This window comes from Somniosus microcephalus, chromosome 7, assembly GCF_052327205.1.
Source record: "Somniosus microcephalus isolate GS21.2 chromosome 7, FLI_Smic_1.0, whole genome shotgun sequence".
NCBI classification, from domain to species: Eukaryota; Metazoa; Chordata; class Chondrichthyes; order Squaliformes; family Somniosidae; genus Somniosus; species Somniosus microcephalus.
This window is the reverse complement of record NC_140993.1, coordinates 47,313,751-47,339,729: the sequence shown is the minus strand read 5'-3', so window position 1 is coordinate 47,339,729 and position 25,979 is coordinate 47,313,751. Positions and strand designations below refer to the sequence as shown.

The following is a 25,979-nucleotide window of genomic DNA, read 5'->3' as shown; positions in this document are numbered from 1 at the left end:
TGTGACGGTAACAGTCACGACCCCAGGTCCATCGGCCCCGGGAGCCCAACCCAAAGCAGCCCCTCGTAGGTCAGCTCGAGCGCCCCAGCCCAGAAAATTTTGGCCAGATTCTCCCCATCCTCCCCAACCACGGTTTAAAGCAGCCCCAGGAAGACATGATCCCCGTTCAGCAGCGACAGGCTGCGGGGGATCAAGGCCAAAGATCAATGCAGCCCCACCGCAGGGTGTGGCACACGACAGACCTCACAGGGATTCGGAAAGCCGCCCCACGGAGGGCGGCGCTGTACATAAGTTAAGATAGGTAATTATGGTCATAGTTTAAGGAATGTAAAGTATATGGTGTTAAGAGTACAATTTTGAAGTCTGCCCGGTATGTGTGTTTGTTAGGGAGCGGGGTCCAGGAACCCGCGCGTCCAATTAATTTAGGCCAGCACCTATCGGGAGCCCGGCTACATCATTTTGTTGGTTACAGAAACCTGGGATACGATGGAAAGGATTGTCGTCGCGTTCATGGCGATCGGGTGCGGGTGGGCCTACCGAGGCCGCACCAAGGACGTCATCATTTTCGGGTGCTCCGGGGACACGGCCCCCATCGCAATGGATGGGACGGGGGAGCGAGAGGTAGAGGAAACCGCCACCTACTTCCACCAAGGGAGATGGCCAGGTTGGCTGGGAACGAATTCTACGGAATATTCCAGCAATTTCGGTTTTGCCTACCAAGAGACTTCATTAACGTGCCCTCGAGTGAGGATCCTAGCGCCCAGAGTCAGCGTCACTGTGGGAAAGAGGATTTGTCTGGTGTGCAATGGGAACGTACCACCAAGGCGATGGTGGTGGCTACGAAAGCTGGGAAAGGACATGAGAAACTCTACGGTCGAGTGGGAGCGACTGGGTAATAATACCCATCGGACTATTACGGGAACTCACGGACAATTACGTGTGTGTTGGGACAAATGGTGGGAACCGGATGAGGGAATATATGTCTGTATGTGGGGTTCGAGACGCGTCTGCCCCAAGGGCGTGTCCATCTTCTTCCAGAGGCAGTGGCAGGATGAAGGGAAGGGGATGAGATGGGATGTTAGCACTCGAGCGTGCGGAGCCCCATACTCCCCTATTCCGGTGAACGCCACTGAACTCATCACCCGCCCACGCAAGCCCCTGCCCACGCTTCCGGTAGCACTAGCCCAGAAAGGAGGGTGCCCAACCACCACCAGGGGACCCGGGAACGGTTTAGTATTGGTACCCACCGGTCAGGTGCTGTACCAGGGGTACACTACGCGGTGGCCTCAGTGATTTTAAATCTCACTGAGGTAAGATTGCCGGAGTGGTGTCCCAAAGAAACGGAACAATTATACCAGGTCCTGTTAACCAGTATGTTTAGACAATTTTACGAATTTGATTTTGCCGACATCGACAGAGACAAATTATACACCACACTGCCAGAAGTTTTGGATCGAGTCGGGAGGCAAAGAAGGGGTACTGTAAATGACATATTCACTGCTTTTAATACCGGGACATCTGTTGTCAACGCTCTAGATAACGTGGAACTGCAGACACAGATCAACGGTTTAAAAGCCCAGTTAAGGAACATATTGACAGACGAAAACAAGGTCGTGGGTTCTGAGTTGCATGAGGACCAGGCCATGACACTACACTTTAAGGACATAATTGCTGAGCTGGAGAAACACGCGAGAACGGTAAATGCACTCATTAAGGAGGATCGGAATGCGTCCGATCAAGCTGCGCAAAACGAGGCCTGTGTGCTGTACGGGGCGTGGTTATTGGGCGAGGGCCGCAGTAATCTTGAGGATTTAAAACAGGGTTTGGTCCTGTCCTGGATCAGCAACAAGCACTTGCAAGCGCTCCACCCTTTTGAGAATGCATTAAGCCCGTGCCAGCTCAGACTAGCCGCAGAAGCATACCCAGTTCCAGTGGACTGCGGACATTCGAATCACACTATTATGGGAATAGTAGTAAGAATGCCGGTGTTGGGTCCCGCAGCAAAGCCCGCCCCGGTATACAGAGTAGAGAACATTGGAGTCATTCAGGGGGGCGCACACATTCGTTACGCAGTGGTCCCGCCTTACGTCATCAGATGGGAGCGTACGATGACAGGCACCGACCTCTCGGGATGTCGGAGCCGGGGAGCACACATCATCCTGTGTCCCCAGCACTTGAATACCTTTTTGAAACCACAGTGCGGGTTCAGAACCGCTAGCGCGAAGCCGGTGAATTGCACCATGGAGGCAATGGCAGAGGACCATGTGCCCCCACAGGTAGCATATATCGGGGGTGGGACATACTGCGTCACCACTGCAGCGCCTCAGTACCGATATGGACAACACGAGTGGTGTTCGGTCGGTGATAGCAGTTTCTGTTTCAAACCCAGGGCCGAGGTTCAAGTGGCACAACAACGAATTGTTCCCATTCCTGCGCCCTCCACTGTACACATCACTATCAAAGAGAATTTCACAGACTTACAACGATTTGTCGCGCATTTTGGTTATGTCATTCCCCCTCTTCCCGAACACCTCACCAAGGTTTTAAAAGCCGTTATAGTTTCGCAGAAACATTTCTATACACTGGAGCAGAAGACTTTAGAGATAGGAAAAGACATATTGGATATAACCATCCCACCATGGTGGGACTTGTTCACCAACATAGAGGTCCCCGCCTGGATTAGAATAGCATCCCATATCCTAGTAGTATGTCAGGTTTTGATTGTGATATTTTTGCTCTTCGTGCATTGCAAAAGAGGCAAACGCCTCCAGAGGCACGAGAACACAAGAGAATGGAGAGAACGCTATGTGCAGATGGGGGAAGCAGATACCCCACTCTAAGCTGCTAGTATAAGATTAAGCGTCCCACCATTTAAAAAAATTTTTTTTTTTTTTTTTTGATTGTTTTGGGTTATAAGGAAATAAGTATTGTCATGTTATTAGTTGTTCTTAAGTTTTTTTGGATTAATAAAAGATGCATGCAGATGGCGCAAAAGGGTATCAACCCCTGCCCATCTGACAGGTGAAGGTGTTATAGTTTAAGATTTGCTGTCTATGATTCCAAATGTGCATGAGGTAATTTTCATTTTTCTCCGGAAATGGGAACTGCATGTGTCGTGAGGGGCATAGATAGTTAAGTGCCAGGAATGTTTGGATGTGGGGAATCAGGGAAAATTTGCTCATCAAGGATTATTGATACTTTAAGCAAGCTATCAGTATCACAGGGGGGCCTGTAAGATTCGCAATTTTCAGCAAAAATCACGCAAGAAAACTGGATAAAATTAAGACTGTTTATTGACCAAAGTAAGCTTGCACAGAAAAACCTTTGATAAAAGGGCATACAAAATGGCCGCCAGGCCCCGTGATCAGTTTATGAACCATTTTATTTCTGTTACTGCAAGCCAGACAGGCTTGTGGATTGAAGACAGTGAGCCCACGAAAGCCAATCTCTGGGAACCGAAACTCAGAGCAACAGCATACATATTCAATGGATTATAAGTACAGGATGGGGCCCATCAAGATATGGGCGGACAATGTAAAAACACTTATACCCATTTATCGTACAAAGGAAAAACCGTTTAGCAGCCATCAAGGAAAATGTCCGGACCGATCAATATGCGAACCGAGCCACGGTGACAATGCAAAAGACATTGAAAGACATTATCGGCCAGGAAGGCCAGTTTAAGTTATCACCGGCTCCGTTACAAGACAAAGCGCCCCTGCAGAGATTTCTGCCCGCCAAAATTAATACAAAGACAGGACTATGATTTGGCGGGAGATAAGACTGTCCCAAAAGAGTATAACTATGGATTGAAAGTCCAGCTAAAAAACTTCGGACTCCGGGTTACTTGAACAACTTCTTCTTCACTGCCACGGCTTTCTTGTTGGGCGACTTCAGGCTTCCATTTTCTTCAAGAACTTTCTTCTACGAGGAACGAACGAAGGGCGGACGGTGCCCGGATCGGCGCCTCTTCCACTTCGGCAGATCGATGAAAACGTTTTCGTCTTTTTAAAGACGGACGGTTTCGGTAAAAGGACAACGTGGTCGGTGTTCAGCCAAACAAGGCTCGGCCACGACGAGAAGACGACGAGGGTGGCCCGGGTACTGGGGTCGGGAGATCATCGACGACCCAGGCCGACGGAGAAGAAACCCTCTGGAGAACCGGCGATCGATGCCACAAGATTCTCCCAAGTGCATAGCCTGCATCTGGGTCTGCTCCATGAACCCAAATTGACTTGGTGGATCTCAACCTTAACGAGCGCTCATCGAGGCTGGGTCTACCCCACCGCCTCGAGGAAGGAGAGAATATCGACTGCGCCAGAAGTTTCCAAATCCACGTGACGACGGAAAGCGGTGCCAAAAAGGCTGCGAACCCCCCTTTCTCGCGATTTCGAGAGTGGTGAGCATGATCCCAAGTTCCCCAGGTCGAAACTTAGTTTAGGTATAGGGGAGGGAGTTAAGGGAAATCGTAATGTGTTTCCCCTTTTTCGATGTGCCGTGTGTTCCCCATTTCCATAGAGTCAAGTTCATAAATTTGTGCATGATTGTAGTAACTTTAATCTGTGCCTATGATATGTATTTTGTAATGCTTCAAACTGTTTAAAAATAAAAGCATCCATTTCGTGCTATTCAACCTGGTCTATTGAGTTCTTTCTCTGCACTACTGTTCTCTGCACCTAAGTCCAAGGTCTAGAACCGTAGGGGGGAGTGGGTCGAACCACTCAAGGGTAATTATTGCACGAAGCCTGGCAGGAGACCAGAAAGAGCAAGAGAAACCCCCTACACTATAAACATTACAGTATTCAGGGATTGTCTAAACTTCTACAACACCAGGACAGTGAAACAGTGCAGAACTAGTGAGTACAGTGGCCAGTGTTGGGTTGGTACCACAGATTCACCTTCTAGCCTTTATATTGCACCTCCTTCTAATCAGCTTTGAGCGTTCAGCACATTCATGGTCCAAGCGTCTTGCCAGAGTTCTAAAATAATTAAAGAGGCACAGCCTTGATCGAAATACATTTGGCAAACCTGTTTTCTTCCTTTGCCAAATACCCGATGAGTGAAGTAATCCACATGAAAGCACTGGATTGTGAGAACGTCACACTCCATGTGCCTGACATCACTGAGTCAAAAATGATTCACGGCTGGCCTGCCTCTGCTATCGCCTTGGAGATGAAGACGGTGCCCTTTAATTACTTCTTTCAAGTCATTTGCTAGTTTCATGAATAATTAGATGTTTTCAGCCAGTGAAAATGGAAAGAGCTGTCATTAGTTATCCTTTGACTGTGCAGCACTTAAAATAAATCATGGGCAGAAATATTTTGCATCACCTCACTTATTCCAGACACGACGAGACTTCTTTTTTTGGTAACTGGCTGGTGGAGTGGCTCAAGCGCATTATATACATTCACCTCTTGAGCCTGAATCTGAGCCCCAGCCCAGCCCACTGGCATGAAATTCAGGGGGCTTAATTACCTCGGGGCTTCTTCCGCTCCGCCGCTGTAACTTCGGCGCGAAATCTCATTTGCGCGCATAAAGATGGAGTTTCCCACCCTCCGATCTTTCGGTGAAGTGACAGCGGTGGAGCAGGAGACGCCCCAAAGAAATTCCCTGAGCAAGTTGCTGAGAGCTTTAAGGACACAAGGGAAATGAGCTTGGACCTTGCAAGTTCACAGCGCAAACCTTCAGTTCTGCTCAACCCATGAGAGCAAAATCTGTTCCAATAGGGAAAAAAAAGAACAAACTTCTTTTTTATATCATTGTGCATTTTTGAAGTGTTGCTGATGAAGATTGCAGAACAACAGCTTAAAAGTCAAGCAAAACAGTTTCTTTCTCACAAATGTTCTATCGCCATCGAATAATAGTGTAAAAAATATATAATTCTCTGATCTGGGAATTGCAACAGTCTTTGTTTCGGGTGAGGGGGCATAGTGGGAGTGCACATCTGGTCAACAGCAAGTGCACACACAGACAGCAACATAGAATTTCTAGCGCAGAAACAGGCCATTCGGCCCAAAAGCTCTATGCCGGTGTTTATGCTCCACATGATACTCCTCCCACCTTACTTCATCTCACGCTATCACTAGAACCTACTAGTCCTTTCTCTCTCATGTACTTATCTAGCTTCCCTTCACGCATGCACAGGAGTCCAGACAAGTCAATTTGCCAATATAAACGATCCCTGCTGCCGACTTGGCAATTTTGCTTGTTTATGTTTACCGATTACGAATGCCGATTTAAACAGCAGACTTTCGAAAGGGACACATGAAGGGATTTTCAACTGCCAGCCCTGCGTATCTCACCTGAAAAATGGACGACTGCAGAGGAAAATCTGGTGGGGACCTTGGACAGCCAATTTGTGGACGGATTCAAATTTCAGGCAGGCTTTTAAAATCGGTGTCAGACACACCCACCCAGAACAGGTGGAAGCCTGTTTAAATATGCAAATGCAGGTCCCACACCAGTTTTTGCAATTTTCGTGGCGAAAGGGGTGGAACGGTTTTTCCAGGCATTGAGCTGCACAACCAGCGGTCCTTAAAGGCACCGCGGGCGGTCGGTCCGATAAGGTGAGTTGTTACATTTGATCATTTTTTTGCGAGGGGTCAGGAGGAGCATTCTTCCGGCCCACTGCTGTCCCCCCAGAATTCACACCCCCCTCCCACATCCCCTCCCCCAGCCTCCAACAAGCCTAACCTGCCCGCTGGCTCTGTGCAGAAGCTGACCGATTTTGTGTCACATCAAACCGGGGAGCTGCAGCAGGATACCCTCCGCCAAGTATAACTTCTGCTTGTCCAATCACATATACTTCTCTGCCTCAGGCAGGTTGACATAGTTACTTTAAATCATGGATGAGTACAGTTACATACATCTAAAAATGAATGATCAAAAAATTCACAGGCGCATGAAGCCCATTAGGTAAATGAATTTATCTGGTTTTCCAAAACCTTCGGGTAACATCTTCTTGCCTGATGCGCTTCACCCCATAACAAACAGTAAGTACTTACTTTGACACAGTCTTTGTCGCAGTATTCCTCGGACCCTATCTATGGCATTGAAATCGGTAACGTGGAACATGTGAGCTGATTTGGGTTCAGAGGCGATCTCCTCCAGTTCCTCCTTAAGGGCATCACCAACACCCACGGCAAAGAGCCTGATGCCAGCGGAGTGAGCCAAGGTAGCATTCGGCAACACTTCATCCTGACTTCTGCCATCTGTCAAGAGGATTGCCACTTTCTGAATGTCCGGCTCATTGGGTCGTGCGCCCGCCTGTTGCGAGAAGCTATTCAAAGTGATGTAGCCAATGGCCTCCCCGGTTATGGTGTTCCCTCGGCGGTACCTGATACTCGCCGCAGCCTGCTTGATGTCCTCTACGTTCTGGTAAGCACCTAAGTTGAACTCGGTGTGCGGCTTGTCACTGTAGCTTACGACCCCTACCCTGGTCTTATCTGGACCGATATCAAACGTCTCCACCAAATTGGCCACCCACTGCCTGACCTTTTCAAAGTTCTCCTTTCCCACGCTGTAGGACGTGTCCAGCAGAAAGACCAGATCATAGTGGACATTCTTGCAGCCTGTGAAGGAAGCAGAGTCGGCAGGTAATACACAGTATGCATTGAAAATCATCAGCACTGCTCCCCAAAGCATTTCACTGCAACATGCTGCTTCGAAACAGTGGATGCCAGAAAGATAAAGGAAAGCCTGGCTCTTTCACTTGGCTCCTTTGTGCTCCTTTTGAGAGCAGGTCCACTTAAAGTGATGTACGACACAATTGAAGGCTGTTATTATACGCACTGCCAGCCTCCCTCTTCAGTTTGTTAAAGCCTGCCCTCATCAGACTGAAAGTATTAAAAAAGTTGTTTTCTTGTTAATTCCCAAGTGAAAAAGAGCTTCCAGCAGTGGTTTTCAAGGTGTATTCTACCTTAAAATTTCTATTCGTTAAAAGTAAAGATTTCATTTCAAAATGAAGGCGTGTGCTCTGTTGGGTCCTGCTCTATGTTTTAATTTTAAACAATAGCGCTTTGAGTGAATATTTTTAAGGCACGTTTGTGGGTTTATTGTAGATAATTTACTCCCAGCAGTTTGTGTTAATGTAGAATTTTTTGTTGTTGTCTTGTATTGTGAGACTCCAAGCCAAGCTGCACTAACCCATTCATGGGGAACGCAGTATTGTACTCCCTTACTCCTCCTCAGTCTTTGATGGCCTTTTCCCTTTGGCTAAACTCCAGCAGAAATGTTTGGGACACTTTATCAAACTTTGCAGTCCACACATTGTAATATATCATAGAATCATAGAATCATGATTACAACACAGAAGGAGGCCATTTGGCCCTTCGAGCCCATCCCGGCTCTCTGCAAGAGCACTTCAGCTAGTCCCACTCTCCTGCCCTTTTCCCGTAGCCCTGCAAATTTGTACTTTTGCTCCAGGGAAAGTACAAAACGTGCATTTTTTTTGGCGCCTTTCATGACCTCAGGACGTCCCAAAATGCTTCACAGCCAACGAAGTACTTTTTGTAAAGTAGTCACTGTTGTAATGTAGGGAAATGCAGCAGCTAATTTGTGCACAGCAAGGTCCCACAGACAGTAATAAAATTATTAAGTGAATAAACTGTTCTAGTGATGTTGGTTGAGCGATGAATATTGGAGAGCTATTGTCCAAATAACACCATGGAAATTTTACATCCACCTGAGAGGACAGACAGGTTTGAGTTTAACATCTCATCCAAAAGATAGCACCTTCGATAGTACAGCACTTCCTCAGTACTGCATTGAAGTACCGAGATTATGTGCTCAATTTCTGGAGTATAATTTTTCTCCAAATTTTCTTTCCTCCTTTGAAGATGTTGAATCCTCATATTTGAGCCTGGATGGTCAATGTCATGGGTGGATTATTAAAGTGGAGTATTAAGGGAATGGTAGCATAGTGGTTAGGTTACTGGACGAGTAATCCAGAGGACTAATGATCTGAAGACATGAGTTCAAATTCCAAATTTAAATTCAGTTAATAAATAAATCTAGACTCAAATGCTAGGATCAGTAATGGTGACCATGAAACTACTGGATTGTCTTAAAAACCCATCTGGCTCACTAATGTCCTTTAGTGAAGGAAATCTGCCGTCCTTACCCAGTCAGGCCTATATGTGACTCCAGACCCACAGCAAAGTGGTTGACTCTTAACAGCCCTCTGAAATGGCCTAGCAAGCCATTCAGTTAAGGGAAATTAGGGATGGGCAATAAATGCTGGCCAGCGACACCCACATCCCGTGAATGAATAAAAAAAAAGACAATCTTGTCTTCACCCAAAGTAGATCCTACAGCAGAGGGCACTAGACAGTGATCGGTAAATAGGAGTCCCGGTGACTGATAAGGGTAATCTTCCAGCCAACTGCACTTGCTCTGTGACTTTTTTGATAGTGTAATAATGTACATTGCTGTAGAACCATGGTTTGCAAAGTGTTAAAACACTCAAGGCTGGTGACATAAATTGAAAGGCAACCACAAATTGTTTCTAAAAGGATAATATTCAACTCACACCTCATTTTTAAACATTAATCCCTTTCTTAAAAGAATCAAGCCCCAACCGGTACTGATTTTTAAAAACTGATCAGAACCCAGGGCTGGGAAGCCTGCCAATCTGTTGTTGAACATAAAAAGAACTAATCCATGACAGACCTGGCCTTGTGGTTTTTTTTTAGAAAACTTTAACAGGCATGCAGCTGATTTTTGTTTTGAGCAACCACTGTGAAGGGCTGACACCAAAGTTGAAAAGAATAGAAAAATAGATGAGGTAAATCTCTTGATTTTGTTTTTGCCTGTCTCTGGGTTAGAATTACTAGTAATTGGTGAGGGTGAAATGGATAGGATGAGCATTCATGGACCTAAAGTTCTTTTTTCATCTCTAATTTCATATGTTAGTGCAAATCAGGAAGTAGTGGTTAGATTATGGGAAGTTTGGATTAGATAGGTTGTGAAAATAAATGATAGGAATGTTGGTCAGTGATCAGGGTAGAAATTTGAGCGTACCCTTTTTTGAACACACGGGGTGGGGGGGGTGGTGGGGGAGCGGCACAGGGTGAGGCCTGAGGCGCCCTTGATATTGGACCTCGGGTCTCATTAACATCAAGCTGTTATGGGGCGATAAACCAGCTGGCGAAGAACCAATGAAGTTCAGGTTGCTGCAAGTGCTGCAGCAGCCCTCAGTTAAGAGAGGGCTGGGGAGGGAGAAACTGAGGGTGAGGGGGAATCGGAGCCCAGTTGGGGAGGGAGATTGGAGGGTGGGTCGGGGGGAAGTGGCGATGGTTGGGGGAGGGGGAAGCAGCGTCAATGGTAGGGGGAGCGGCGACCTACGTTCTTCAAATTCTTCAAAAGCACTCCATTTCTCCATAGAGGTTGAGGAAAACAACCACCCACAGCTGAGAAGGCTAAGAAGCTCGGGCACCTCTTTGGCTGTATCATTGTAAAACAGCATGCCTGAATCTGACTGTTGAATAGACCAATAACAAATCTGGTTTAAGATGTTTCTTGACATCACCTCTCATCCTTACCAAAATGCTGCCAAAACCATGGTAAAGCTGGATGTGAGTCAACTTTATGTCAGAAATTCACTGAGACCATCACAGCAGCATTAAACAACACATCAGCAACAAATGGACTAGAAGCTGGGTGGACAAAGTTGAAAGAAGCTGTATACAAAATCTCAGCCAAAACCATAGGCCTTTGACACTGTAAGCAGGAAGGCACTGTGGAAGCTCTTAGCTGATCTTGGCTGTGCTGACCAATGTGATTCAAAACTGCATGATGGGATGTTAGGGAGAGGGATTATTAATGTGACAATATCTGATGCGTTCTCTACCACCAGCGGAGTCAACTTATTTGGCCTGTTCTTCTTTGCCGTGCTGAAGGAAAACATATCAGACCCCTGGGAGTGAGCATATAACCCGTTCATAACAGCTGAAAAGCTGTTTGATTAAGTAAGTCATCATTCATGCGATGGTGTTCACTGATGATTGTGCTTTGTTGTACCAAAACATTGGAGGATCTCCAGACCAATACCAACTATTTTGAATCTACAGCCAAAAGCCACAGGCTACCCATCGGTCTGAAGAAGGCTAAATTTATGTTCCAGCTGGCACTTTGCTCACAATAAATACCACCATTGCTGTTCATTGAATGAACACAGCTGAGTTCAGTCCATAAACTGACTTGCCTATGCAGCACCCTGTTATTAGGCACATCTCGGGATAAAGAGGAGTTTCCGTGACAAAGTAAGACCTGCTCAGTTTTTGTCTGTTTGAGAACACATATATAGAACAAACATGGACTGAAAATGAAGCCCAAGATTAAGTTGTATATGGCGATGATCCACAGTTATTAGGTTTGGAGAGTTTATCTACACGACATCAAAGACCTTGAAGATTTATACATTCTCAGCAGAAAGAATGAAAGAAAGAATATCATTTTATATTTGCTTTCATGACCTCAGGACATCCCAAAGCACTTTATAACCAATGAAGTACTTTTGAAGTGAAGTCACTGTTGTAATGTAGGAAACACGGCAGCCAATTAGTGCACAGCAAGCTCCCACGAACAGCAATGTAATCATTACCAGATAATTTGTTTCAGTGATGTCGGTTGAGGGTCACCAGAGTGAACTCCCTTGCTCGTCTTCGAAATAATACCATTGGATCTTTTACATCCACCCGAGAGGGCAGACGGGGCTTCAGGTTAATATCTCATCTGAAAGACGGCACCCCCAACAGTGCAGCACACTCTCAGTACTGCACTGGAGTGTCAGACTGGATTATGTGCTCATGTCACTGGAAAGGGACTTGAACCCACAACCTTCTGACTCAGAGGCGAGAGTGCTACCAACTGATAGCAAGATAGAATTCTAAGCACTGAGGTCTTTGCTCATGCTGGCTGTCAAGGGGCTGCTTAGACACCCATGGCACCTCTTAAAAGACGTCTAATCGCAAGATGTCCAAGATTTTCTTCTGTTCCAAACTAAACTTGGATAAACATTCCCAGTTCAAACGTTGTCACAATACATTGAAAAACAGCCTCAGAACATCAGAAACATAGACATAGAAACATAGAAGAGAGGAGCAGGAGTAGGCCATTCGGCCCCTCGAGCCTGCTCCGCCATTCAATGAGATCATGGCTGATCATCCAAATTCAGTACCCTGTCCCTGCTTTCTCCCCATATCCTTTGATCCCTTTAGCCTTAAGAAATATATCCAACTCCTTCTTGAATATATTTAATGAATTGGCCTCTACTGCCTTCTGTGGTAGAGAATGCCACAGGTTCACCACTCTCCGGGTGAAGAAATTCCTCCTCATCTCTGTCCTAAATGTCTTACCCCTTAACCTTAGACTGTGAACCCTGGTTCTGGACTCCCCGACCATCGGGAACATCCGTCCTGCATCTAGTCTGTCGAGTCCTGTTAGAATTTTATAAGTTTCAATGAGATCCCCTCTCATTCTTCTAAACTCCAGCGAGCACAAGCCCAATCGACCCAATCTCTCCTCATACGTCATTCCTGCCATCCCAGGTATCAGCCTGGTGAATCTTCGCTGCACTCCTTCCGTGGCAAGAACATCCTTCTTCAGATAAGGTGACCAAAACTGCACACAATACTCAAGGTGTGGTCTCACCAAGGCCCTGTACGTCACTATGGAATCTTGGGAACAGCAGACCACAATGGGTGGCAGAATGCACTGAGACCAATGCCACTTTGAGAGACAGAGGTAGAAATTAGTCTTTGTCCGTTTTTGGGCTTCGTGAGCAGCACATAACCGAACCAAGAGATCTGAGGTTCGCCAGAAATTGTCCTCCGGCTTCAGCTACATATTCGAGGCGAGCTGCCGGCGACGATCGCGCCTCCACAGGCAGCTCACCCCATGGGAAAAGTCAATGTTGGCCTGCCTGCCTCGCTGGCAGCGGCCCTCAAGTAAGTACCGGGAGGGGGCTTGGAGCGGGCAATAGTGTGGGCGGGGGGGGGGGGGAGGGGCGTGATCGGTAGGACTGTGGAGTCTGGGGTGTATTTCTGCTCCTTTATAAAAATATATAACTTAACCTTAGCTGGAAGTCTAGGGCCTGCTGAAGAATCCTGAACGTGGTGGAGTTTGATGCCTGCACCACTCATCGGTAACTAATTTTGTAAAGGGGTCCTTAAACAGGCATTAGGCCCTACATTAACGCATTCAAGGGGATTAATGCCTGTTTTAGGTGGCAGCCCGGGACACCTAAAAAAAAGAACCCCACAAATTTAGCAGTGGGCTTGGGCAGATTGGGCGCAGGCCGTTCCACTGCTAAATTGGTATGCTTTACATCTGTGTTACGCCCGAAAAACAGGCGCAGTGCATACCAATTTCTATCATGTTCAAGCTGCACTGATGAAAGGGAATAACAGAAATAAAAGCTGGCAGCCAGACTCTGAATTCACTCTTGCTAAATATGATCACATCGTGTTTCAGCCTAGTGTGTGATAAAAGAACACATGGGAGGAGACACTCCACCACAACAACCCAGGTTCTGACCTCGTTGAGTTGGAAACGTTGATCTGACAGGTAGCAGCGGTGTCGCAACCGGCCTCAGTGCCAACTGTCCTGGGGAATGAATAAATTGTCCAGCTCCGAATCGCTGCTCAGTAACCCCTGCTGGAAAGTACATAAATGTGGTCTGTCAAGGCGGGGACGGGATCTGGCTCAGGTTTCTCCCCCACAGTTGAATAATATGCTGCCATGCACTATGAGGAAGAGTGAGATTAAGAAGGAAGGCCAGTGCCTGTGGAACAGCAGGAACCAAATCTTCAGGTGTGGAATGGAGAGAAAATGAGAAATCAGTACATAAAATGAGTATGTATTTAGAATATCTTAAAACAAAAAAATAAAAATAGCGGTGAAGAGGCAATTATAGATTCAGACCATCTGGATTGCAGTAACTTCAGATGTGCAGATATATTTATGCTGATGAAAGGGTTCACAGAGCAATCATCATTTCATCAGTTAAGTGAAAAGAGATGCTTGCAAGAAAAGAGTAGCATGTATTTTAGATTCCAGTTTTGTGATATTCTATTAAAAAAAAATTAAATTATTAAAAGAGCTCAGACTAAAATTTCACCCCTTCCAAGTTTCATTCCTGTCCTGATTTATGATGAAAATGTGGGGGGTAGAAGTTGGACCTAATCAAGGCAGCATTTGACCGAATGTGGCATCAAGGAGCTCTAGTAAAACTGAAGTCAATGGGAATCGGGGGGAAAACTCTCCACTGGCTGGAGTCATACCTTGCACAAAGGAAGATCATCACAACCCCAGGACATCGCTGCAGGAGTTCCTCAAGGCAGTGTTCTAGGCCCAACCATCTTCAGCTGCTTCATCAATGATCTTTCCTCCAACATAAGGTCAGAAATGGGGATGTTTGCTGATGACTGCACAGTGTTCAGTGCCATTCACAACTCCTCAGATAATAAAGCAGTCCATGCCCGCATGGAACAAGACCTGGACGACATTCAGCCTTGGGCTGATAAGTAGTAGGTAACATTCACGCCACACAAGTGCCAGGCAATGACTATCTCCAACAAGCGAGAGTCTAATCACCTCCCCATGACATTCAACGGCATTACCATCGCCGAATCCCCTATTATCAACATCGTGGGGGGTCACCATTGACCAGAAACTTAACTGCACCAGTCACGTAAATACTGTGGCAACAAGAGCAGGTCAAAGGCTAGGTATTCTGCGGCGAGTGTTTCACCTCCTGACTCCCCAAAGCCTTTCCACCATATACAAGGCACAAGTAAGGAATGTGATGGAATACTCTCCATTTGCCTGGATGAGTGCAGCTCCAACAACACTCAAGAAATTTGACACCATCTAGGACAAAGCAGCCCGCTTGATTGGCACCCCATCCACCACCTTAAACATTCAGGCCTAGAAATTCAGTCGCGTTTGCGCCCACTTATTGGCTATAGAGTGGTTTGCGCCGGAAGTTTTTTAGCGCCCGAAATTCAGTTGGTCCCTAACATCGGCGTTAGCCGGTAGCGCTGCGCCGGCACCGATGACGTCATCGGTGTGCGCAGCGCCCCGGTTCCAATGCTATTCCGTGCCGATGGCCAAATTCAGTTGCGGCTGCCTCGCCCGTAGCGGCCGCAAACAGCGTTTGAAAAACGGTGCCTTGCAGCTCCGAGAGGCTGGCGCATAAAGGTGGAGGGGCGGCCGGCCGCTTTCCCGGCGGCCGCCTGGCCGCACCTCCCTCCCCGGACTCCTGCACCACCCCCCCCGCGGCATTGGTGTCTGACTCCCGCGAGCCCGGCACTTCTCCGTGGTGCCGGGCTCATTTGCTGGGGGAATCCAGCGGCGATCTCACGGCTGCAGGCAGCTCCTCCTTAAGAGAAGGAGGAGGCCTGCAGTACCCCAGCCTGCCGCACCGCATCGGGTGCCGCAGCGGCAGCTGGACGCCTGAAACTGACTTTCATCGCCCCAAACGAGGCGGCCAAACCCTGCAATAGCGCCCGCCTCTGTCTTGGGGCGGCGCAACTGAATTTCAGGCGGGCGCTACGGGAATCCGGGCGAGCGCAAAATTTCGGGCACTAAAGACCTGGCGCGGCGATACCGAATTTTTAGCCCTCACTCCCTCCACCATCGGCGTACCGTGGCTGCAGTGTGTACCATCTACAAGATGCACTGCAGAAACTCGCCAAGGCTTCTTTGGCAGCACCTCCCAAACCCGCGATCTCTTCCACCTAGAAGGACAAGGGCAGCAGGTGCATGGGAACACCACCGCCTCCAAGTTCCCCTCCAAGTCACACACCATACTGAGTTGAAGTATATCGCTGATCCTTCATCATCGCTGGGTCAAAATCCTGGAACTTCCTACCTAACAGCACTGTGGGAGTACCTTCACCACACGGACTGCAGCGGTTCAAGAAGGCGGCTCACCACCACCTTCTCAAGGAAAATTAGGGATGGGCAATAAATGCTGGCCTTGCCAGCAACGCCCACATTCCATAACCAAAATTTAAAAAATGGACCCTTCTGGGAATTTGGGCTGCTCTGAGTGGAGCAGGCTTCTAGCCTGCTCTCTGCAAGCTTCACTGGTGTGTTTGCCGCCTAGCTGCCTCTGGTGGCACGACAGCCTGAAATATTATGATCAGGCCTAAACACCAATTTCAGGTGGTCCTTGGGCTGGCCTCTTCTGGCACGTGCAATTTGTGTGGCACCTAGTTCACACCCGAAAATGGACACTAACCAATTTATCCCCCTTTGTGTTGTAGGTGCCAGTTGTCCTGTAGTACTTCATTCGGCTTCATTCTGTGAAACCAGAGAATGTTAGCATACTATTTGTAGCAACTGTAGTAAACTTACAGCTGCCTTGCCTGAGATCAGCCAACTCAACATAGACCAGGGATTAAACCTGGGGTCTGCCTGGTCTGTACTACTTAGTACCATACTGGGCAGTGGATTTCCCAACTTAGCCATGAAGGTAGAGCTAATACTTTGATTTCTGATTCAAGAATAGATCGCCTATGATCTTGAAACCAATGCGATGGTCCATAGTGCAGACACCAATAAGGTTGAAACGAATGAGAGAGAAGTCAAGGTAAGTTTGGTAGCAGTGATTTGGTGAGGTAAGCTTAGACTGAGGCCAAGATAAATGGACTAAAGCCTACAGTCACTGTGTTAATGTGCTTCTGAGTTGCAGGATATGGCCAGGTGTCCACAGTGGACCATAGGAAAGACTTGCTGAGTGGAGTAAAAGGCCTAGAAATTCAGTATAGCAGCGTTTGGGGCGCTAGTCCTGGCGATACACAAAGCCTAGCGCCAGTTGCGATTTAGCGCCACCTAGCGCGGTATTGGGTTGCAGCGTCCCTAAAGGTGATTGCGGCGCTAAATCAGGCGCTGCACGCTACTCTTAAGGCGCCAACCTGGCGGCGCAACCCAATTTCGCGGCGGTGGGGCGCAGCAAGGGTGCTGTCAATAATCACTTTCCCTGAGACACAGTGGCGCCAGCCAGCTCTTAAAGGGGCAGGTCAATTGGCATCACCAGACACACTCACTGCCTTGTAGGCCTTCAAAGCGGTGGGAGCCTATCTGTGGTGCACCAGCCTAGCAAGACATGGAAAGGGTGAGGCAGAGGGCGGAACGCCTCACTGATGGGGCATTGGATGCTTTGGTTGGCGCAGTGGAATCAAGGCCAAGGAAGATGGTCGGAATATGATTTATGTTTTCGACAGTCTCCCGGGTGTGAGAGTCAGTTATGTGTCAGTGTATTAGTTTTGCTTTCTGTTGCCATAGCTTTCTCATGTTTGAGGGAACCACATTTTGTGTAATGAAACACTTTCTTCATTTACAATGGCCATGCCTTCTATTTACATGCATCTTGCCCTTCACAGGCTTGGGGGTATCAGACCGGTTCCATTCCTGTTCTTGGAATGGTAGCAAGCATTCCGTGAGAGGGGCCTAGAAGCTACTTCTGATCAGCCTCTGACGCGCAGCCTGAGAAGAGCCGCTCGCGTAGAAGTTCAGGCCAGCAGGCATCTTCTCAGCCACCGACAGAGATGTCCTGCACCTTATCTGAGGCTGCAGATCTGGCTGAAGCAGCTGGCACAGCTCAGTCACCACCTCCTTTCTAAATTGCAGCCTTCTGACACACTGCTCCTCCGGCATGTTCATGTAGGAAAACTGCTGTCGGAAAACCCTGCCAGCGTAAGGTCTGCTGTGGCGATGTCTGTTGGCCCTCCTCCGTCTGGCCATGCCCGCCCCCCTCTCCCAGCATCTCAGTGCCCTTTCCAGATGATTCAGCAGCAGGATGTTCCCCTCCAATGCAGCCCCCATAATAAGTGCCCACAGGAAGGTTCCCCGTTGTCAAGGCTCACCAACAGCAAGGTGATGGTCAGAAGGCTGAAGATCGTCTGCCTGCGCTGGCTCAGTGGTCAAATGGCTCTCAGTGTGCAGCTCAGCAACTCTTTGTAGCTCTCGAGGAAGTTGTGCTCCAAAAATGGCTGCCGCTTTTAAACCACACCAGTCCCCTTTAAATAACGCTCCTCCAGCCCGAGAGCAACTTGGTAAGGTCCAGGTAAGCTGTCACTATTAGCGCCAGGCACTACGGAGGGGGGCGTCACTGAATTTCCGGTCCGGGGCGCCCAAAAGGCGTTGCACACTCAAATGACATCATAATCAGCCTGCGTCCATGAGCAGGTGCTAAGATTTAGCGCCGGCGCTAAATGCATGCTCAATATGGGGCGAGGCACTAGGCGCCTTGCGCCCGCCCGGAAATTGGCTAATGCCCCACTTCTCGGCCTCTTTAGGCGTTAATCGGTGGCGCTAACAACCGAATTTCTCCCCCAAAGTGCTTCTGCTATGGGAATGGGAAAATCAGAGAACGTGTCAACCTGTATTGCTCTTGTGCGTCTCTTAGAAGTCAATACAAGAGTGCTATCAACTAAATGACCCCTCCCTACTCCCCTCACCCCCCACCACCATAGTTCAGGACCAGAAGAATTTTTTAAGCGCTGCTATTAAACTAAACTGTTATCTTTATGTCAGGAACGCAAGAGATGATACAACTGCAAGACTATGGGCTAGATTTTCAGTATAGGCAGTTTTGGGGCGCTAACCTTAGCGCCCGCCCGAAGTTAGCGCCCGCCCCAAAGTAGCGCCCCGTTGCCGGGAATTCAGTGGCTTCGCCCTAAGAGGTTGGTGGAGCGCTAAAAGAGGCGTTCCACTACTCTCTTTAGGCGCTAAGCCGGCGGTCCAGAGGGATAGCGCCCAGGCGGGGCGCAGCACGGGTGCGGTCATTTTTGCACTGACAGCAGACCCCGTGGTGCCGACCAGCTCTTAAAGGGGGAAGGGACGAATTGGTCTGCTGCCACGCCCTGCACACTGCAGCCTTGCAAAGAGGCCTCAACACTACTGCTCAGCCCCAGGGAGTCATGGCAACGCCAGAGAAGGCCCGTCAGCGTGCCCTGCGCTTCTCAGAGGGTGATCTGGACATAATGGTCACAGCTCTGGAGGTGAGGCGCAAGATCTTGTTTCCAGAGAGTGGGAGGAATCCAACCCACCACGACTACACCAAAGCCTGGAAGCAGATCGCCCAGAGGGTGACGTTCACCGGCGAGGCCCCCAGGACCCACACACAATGCCGTAAGAAATACAACGATCTGACCAGGATTGTGAGGGTGAGTAGCCTTTCCAGTCTCCTCCTCATTCTTGCATGTACACCTGACATGATGGGCAAAGGGACCTGAAAGTCCTTTTGGCCAGCCCTCAGCCAGCAGCATTGGGACAGTCATGAGCATCAAATGGCCATTCGGCACTCTACACTTTGGCCCAGCTATTCCACCATGGGAGGCAGTGGACAGTACATCAGGGCTTCACTCTGTCCAAGCTATTCCACCATGGGAGGCAGTGCACACTACATCAGGGCTTCACTGCGCACTTACAGCCCGTCCTTTCTCTTGCAGGCTAAAGTAGCGTTTAATCGCCAGGCCCGTGCCAGGGGTGGCCGCGCCAAGCTGCAGAAGCTCACTCGGCTGGAGGAGCGCGTGTGTGTGCTCATGGGAGCCCGTGTGATTGTCCCCACAGCGTGCGGTGTATCCGACCCTCCACTGCCCGGCAATGGTAAGGACTTCGCCTTTTGGCCCTCTCGCGTCGCACTGGCCCATCCGAGCTACCTCCTTTGCCACTGTCCCACCAATGCGCTGAATCCCACCAGTCCTAACTCCCTCGCTGATGCCGTCTCCTCACTCTGAAGCTACTCTTGTGCATTCCTGCTTTCAGCTGGTGACGACCAGGACCCTGAGGCTGCCAGTGACAGCACCTCCAACCAGGAGGAGGTGGAGGAGCAAGCCGGACCTTCGGGGGAACAGTCACGTCCCGCAGGAGAGGAGGAAATGCTCGACACCTCCTCACTGGACGAGTGCCTGGAGGAACTGTCGCAGGGCAATGCAGCTTCTGGGACCAGTGGCGTCCAGCCACCCAGCAGCCGTGCGCGTGGCCCGCGGCCTTCCCCCCAAAGGGGGGAAGGATCAGAGGGGAGTGCTGCTGCTCGGCACACTCGCCGTCACCAACGCGGCAAGGGTCCCCTAGTTCGGCCCCCTCCTCCCCAGCGGGAGAGTCGCGACTCCAGTCCGGACACCTTCACTTCGGAGGAGGTGCGGAAGCTCGATCAGATGGCCGACGACTCGGACCGGCGCCACACGGAGCTCATGAGCGTGGTGGGGCGCATGCCTGAGGCCATCGAGTCGCTGGCGACCAGTGTGCGCGAGTTCGGGGCAGCAACTGCCGCGACTGGCCGCATGCTAACTGATGCCGTCAAGACCCTGGCGGATGTGATGCGCGCGCACACCAGGACCACAGGGCCACTCACTGCTGCCACACGCGCTGTCTCAGGCAGGCATCGCCAGGGCAGGCGCCGCGCTGGACCATCCCAGCAAGCCGGCCGTCGGCTGATTGCTGCGGATCCTGCAGTGCGGGCCCGGCCGAGTGCCACCGCGCCACAGCACCAGCCAGCGCATCCCAGACGCCAGCTGGCCCACATTGCGCCATCCGTCGCCGCCATTCCCCCTCTGGGGCGTCAAGGGCAAGCGGCTGCAGCTGATGGTGGCCAGGCTCAGGTGCGCCACTCAGGAGACGGCCCCTCGAGGCCCAAACGCCGTGTAGGCCGCCCCCCAGCGGCATCTGGCGGAAGGGCATCTGAGCCTCAGGCGCCTTCCCCCAGCCTCGCAGCAGCCACTGGGCAGAGCTTGCGAAGGAGCAGCAGGCAGGGCAGGGGAGGCAAAATGCTGGCCAAGGTCTCGCCCTCGCGGGCCACTCAGTAGAGGGTGTGGCCAGCTTTCCTTTAATATGGCGGTGGCCATCTTTATTTTGCCCATGGTTGTGCTTTTGGAGGGCTTTTTTTTTGCGTTAGGCCGACGTTGAGGGCCGGTTTCAATAAAGGTGGAGTGGCTCCTCCCCAGTTTGTGGGAGTGAGTCGTTTGTTGGGCTTTTTGTGGGGCCCGTTTATTGTTTTTGGGGATTCATGTGGGAAGGGCTTTTCATTTTTGTGTAATAAAAAATTATCTTTATTCATGCAGTCTCCATGGTTGTTCTTCTTAGTGTTTGTTGGCTTCGCCGGCTGAGGGCTTGCGGAGCGGCTGCATTCATCTTCCCTCATGGCCCCTGGCCATTCCCTGACAGGGGGCTTAGAAGTACCGTGTAATAAGGTGGCGTCGTGCGGCCCTTGGCCCTGGTCGCTCCCTCCTGGGAACGTACTCCTGCTCCTCCTCCTCCTCCTCCTCCTCCTCCTCATGCTCCTCCTGCTCCTCCTCCTGAGGTGCTGGTCCAACGTCAGGTGGCAGTGCCTGAGTCCTGCGGATAGCCAGGTTGTGTAGCATGCAGCAAACCACCACAAATTGGGAGACCCGGTCCGGCGAATACTGGAGAGCTCCTCCGGAGCGATCAAGGCAGCGGAACCGCTGCTTGAGGACCCCAATAGTTAGCTCGATGATGTTGCGGGTGGTTTGATGGCTCTCGTTGTAGGCCTCTTCAGCAGCGGTCCTGGGCGCGCGGAGCGGGGTCATGAGCCAGGTGCACAAAGGATAGCCTTTGTCCCCGAGTAGCCATCCTCTTGGGGGAGGCTGTGCCTGGAACATGTCATGCACAGTACTCTGCCGCAGGATAAAGGCATCGTGGCTGCTGCCTGGGAAGCTGGCATTGACTGCCATGATGCGCTGCTTGTGGTCACAGACCAGCTGCACATTCAGAGAATGGTAGCCCTTCCTGTTGCGATACTGCTCGCCATGCTCCAGAGGGGCCCGCAAAGCCACATGCGTACAGTCAATGGCGCCCTGCACCAAGGGGAATTCCCCGAGTCTGGAAAATCCCAATGCGCGCTGATGCTGGCTCTCCAGGGCCATGGGGAAGGAGATGAATTGGCTTCTCCTTCTGAACAGTGCTTCGGTCACCTGGCGGATGCAGCGATGCGCGCCGTACTGGGAGATGTTTGCTATGTCCCCAGCAGCGTATTGGAAGGAGCCGGTGGCATAGAAGTTCAATGCCACCGTCACCTTCACTTCCACCGACAGAGACGTCCTGCACCTGAGCTTTGGCCACAGATCTCGGCAAAGCAGGTGGCAGATCTCTGCAATCACCCCCTTTCGGAATCGGAGCCTTTTAACACATCGCGCGGCACTCATGTTTAGGTAGGAGCGCTGCTGGCGGTATAGCCTGACTGGGTAAGGCCTACGTGGCCGACGCCTGTAGCCCCCTCTGCCTCTAGCCAGGGCTGCCCCTCTCACAATGCGTCTGCGAGCCCTACGGACATGGAGCTGCAGCTCCGCGTTGGCACCCCATGCAACCCCCATCAAATCCTGGCAAACACTCTAATTTCCAAATGGCCACTTGCAGCGCTGTTGCCTGAGTCCAAAAATACCTGGCTCTTGCTGCTTGAAACCAGTTAGCTATCCTCCTTGTTGTGTCTCCAGAAATGCGTTGCACAAGACTGTTTTCTGAAAAAAGGATGGCCTTTATACTGGAGAGGACGTTCCCTTTAATTAGCGCCCCCCGGGGCCCGTGCTGGTTGTGTTGCGTTCCTTTTTCCAAACGCTCCGGCCGCCCGCCGCACAATGGGGCGGTCCGACTGAAGTTTGCAATCGGGGCGGCCAAAGGGCGTTGCACGAGGATGTGACGTCATTTTCTGCGCGCGCATCCGGGCGGGCGCTAAACTTTGCGCCGGCGCTAACGGGCAACTTAATTTGGGGCGGGGCGCAAACTGCGCTGCGCCCGGGCGCTACACGCATAGCGCCCGGAAATCACTTCTCTTAAGGCGCTAACTGCTGGCGCAAGCAACTGAAAATCTAGCCCTATGTTCTGTGTCAATTTCAAAAGTCTATCAACAGCAAAGCTTTACACACTGCATCTCCTTCCCATGGATCTGTTCTTCAGAAAGCGTCTTTGGCCCGGCGAAGCACAGGAGCTAGCTGCTGACCCTGAACTACGCTCCTCACAGGGTTCTCGCAATCCCTGTGTCGAGAGCTTCGGGTTTTCTGACCTTCAATTCAATTCAACGGAACTTAATGGGGATCCCCTTGAGTGAAGTGCTGTGGCATCAACAGGCTGTCTAAGCAGCAAATCAACAGGCAAAATTCTCAGTGACAGCGAACAAGGAAATGAGTAAGTCCTTAAAATTCTACCTTTGTAAAATAGTTAGTGAGAGCAAAAGAAAGATTGGGGTTCTCACATGGGGAAAAGGAAAAACGAAAATAAAAATGCACAAACTTCAAAAAATGTAATTTTTAAAAAAACGTTTCTTAAAAATTTTATTTTTTATTAAAATGGACAAATTTCACACTGCAAAAAATTAAAATTCATTTTCCAGGCCCTTAACATTTGTTTAGTAGTCAATACGCTTTTAAAACCCCAATGACAGCTAATCCCTTTGGGTCTAACTTTTAGTGGGGAATTTAACAGCATAATTACTGCGGAAGAGCCGAAGTTTTCGTCAGTTTCAATGATTTATAAGATTTCACTGAATGACGCCTTTGTGGGGGGAGGGGGTGGCGGGGGCACTGTGCAGCCAGTTTCGGAGGCGTAATTGACGGACCGCAACTTCGGGATTTCAGCATGCGCTTGCGCCAAATCCCGAAGTTGCGGTCAGTTTCAATACTCTGGGAGTACACCACCGTACCTTTATCTGCGACACCAGTCATATTATGCAGGAGTAGGAATGTAAAGGTAAATGTTATGAATGGACAATCCTGGGCAGCGCCTCAAGCGTCAATAATGCATATCAGGAATTTGGATGTCTGACCCGACAAATTCCCATCCACTGGAATCATGGGGGCAGGTGTGCAAATTCCTGAGAGGGCCATTCCGCAATTTCACGGGGAAGCCAAGCTCGCAGAGAGCACAGATCGGAGACTGCAACACTACCCCTCAATTCACTGAGCTGTTTTCTCTGCAGGTGCAGCCTCACATTGGGAGCATGGGAAGCACAGAATAACCCCTGATATGCGATCCCTGTGGGTCCCACTCTCTCCAGAAACCCAACTGCCCACTCTGTATGTACTGCCTACGTCAGTGGCCTTCTCTGGTAACATTATACACACATGGGATATGGAATATAAGCTGTGACTAAGTGATCATGTGCTATTGTGATTATGAATTGGAGCTTCTGACAGACCAGAAAGGATGTATGGAAAGCTAACGGAAAGTTGACCTTTATCTCAAGGGGATTGGAATTCAATAGTGAGGAAGTGATGCTTCAGTTGTAGAGTCTTGGTCAGACCCCATCTGGAATATTGTGTTCAGTTTTGGGCACTGTACCTCAGCAAATATATATTGGCCTTAAATTATGAGGACAGGTTACAGAAACTGGCTTGTATTCCATTGAGTTTAGGAGATCGAAGGGTGATCTAATCAAGGTATTTAAATTGATAAAGGGAGTTGATAAGGTAGATACAGAAAAACTATTTCACGAACAAGAGGGCAAATTAGAGCTCGTCCATTTCGGAGTGAAACCAGGAAGCATTTCTTTGCATAAAGGGTAGTGAAAATATGGACCTCTCTCCTCTAAAGGTGAATTCAAATTTTCAAGACTGAGATTGATAGATTTTCGCTAAGTAAAGATATCAAGGGGTTTGACCAAATGGGGCTAAATGGAGTTGAGGTACTGATCAGCCAATGGTGGAAAAGGCTTGAAGTGTGAATAGCCTACTGTTCCTATGTTCCTAATAAGAAGCAAGGTGAGACTGTAACTTCCTAACTTGTGTTCCTGGTATTAGAACCCTTCGCCATAGTGAAAAAATTGTCTGGATTGACTTTGTCATTTCCCTTCACAATCTTGAAAACTTCAGTTAGGGCACCTTGAAGTTTTACAAAATTACGAAGTCCCACTTCCTTATCATTTCCTTATAAATTAACTATTACTTGCTAAACTAAGGTTTTTGGAGCATGCATTAGGGCTTAAATCTTGGACTAGGTGATTAGCAGCCCAACGTAATTTTTTCTAGGTCTTTCTGCACTCCAAAAAAACAGCTGGAGTACTGTAGCAGCAGTCTTTGACTTTGATTGATGTTAAATGACACTGCCTTAGGCCTAACACTTCAACTTTGAACTTAACCCCACTTGTGTATGTTCGAACCTGGCAAACAAAAACTGGTCTTTGCATTGAGTCGGGCTCTGTAAAAAAGCTTAAGGAACAATTGTTTCACTGTGTTGATTATCACTAATGGCGGTGTTATTCTATGTAACCTCCTCCAGCCCTACAACCCTCTGAGATCTCTGCACTCCTCCAATTCTGGGCTCTTGTTTATTCCCAATTTAATCACTCCATCATTGGCAGCTGTGCCTTCAGCTCCCTAGGCCCGAAGCTCTGGAAGTCCCTCCCTAAACCTCTCCACCTCTCTACCCCTCTCTCCTCCTTTAAGATGCTTCTTAAAACCTATCTCTTTGATCAAGCTTTTAGTCACCTGTCCTAATATCTCCTTATATGGCTCGGTGTCAAATTTTGTTTGATAACGCCCCTGTGAAGCAACTTTGGGAGGTTTTACTATGTTAAAGACGCTATATAAATGCAAATTGTTGCTGTTGTACACTTAATTTTATATTAAAAGGATGTTATTCAGCTCAGCCCTGTGTTAATATTAGTCCCTTAATCGTTTCTTTTTTTTGGTGATTTGCACTCATTAGGGTGAAGGATGATTAAGGATAAATTTGCAAGTTTGTGCTCCCGTAACAGAACTAGAAGCGACATGAGCACTTTTGTCTTTTGACAGCCATATGATTTTCCATCCATTAATTTCAGTGGATGGAAAATCAATCATATTGTCCTCCATGTCTGATTTCCTGCTATGTGCTTCCATCGTGCACAGCTCTTTAACAGAAGTGTAAAATTACCCCCATATTCCTCACTACACCAGTCCGAGAGTTCCACACCTGCTGTGCTTGTGTGAGATTGACAACTTAACAACAGTTTTGTTTTTTTATTGGCCCATGGTTACCAG

The 25,979-nt window shown here is 49.1% G+C and overlaps 1 protein-coding gene across 1 annotated transcript in view; it reads right to left on the bottom strand.

Moving 5' to 3' along the window:
• Positions 1–25,979, bottom strand: part of col22a1 (collagen, type XXII, alpha 1) — a 407,180-nt gene that overhangs the window by 361,463 nt on the left and 19,738 nt on the right. The window contains exon 3 of the mRNA XM_085992460.1: positions 7,005–7,571. Coding sequence (XP_085848586.1) covers positions 7,005–7,571 — 567 coding nt within the window. The remainder of the gene's footprint in view (positions 1–7,004; positions 7,572–25,979) is intronic.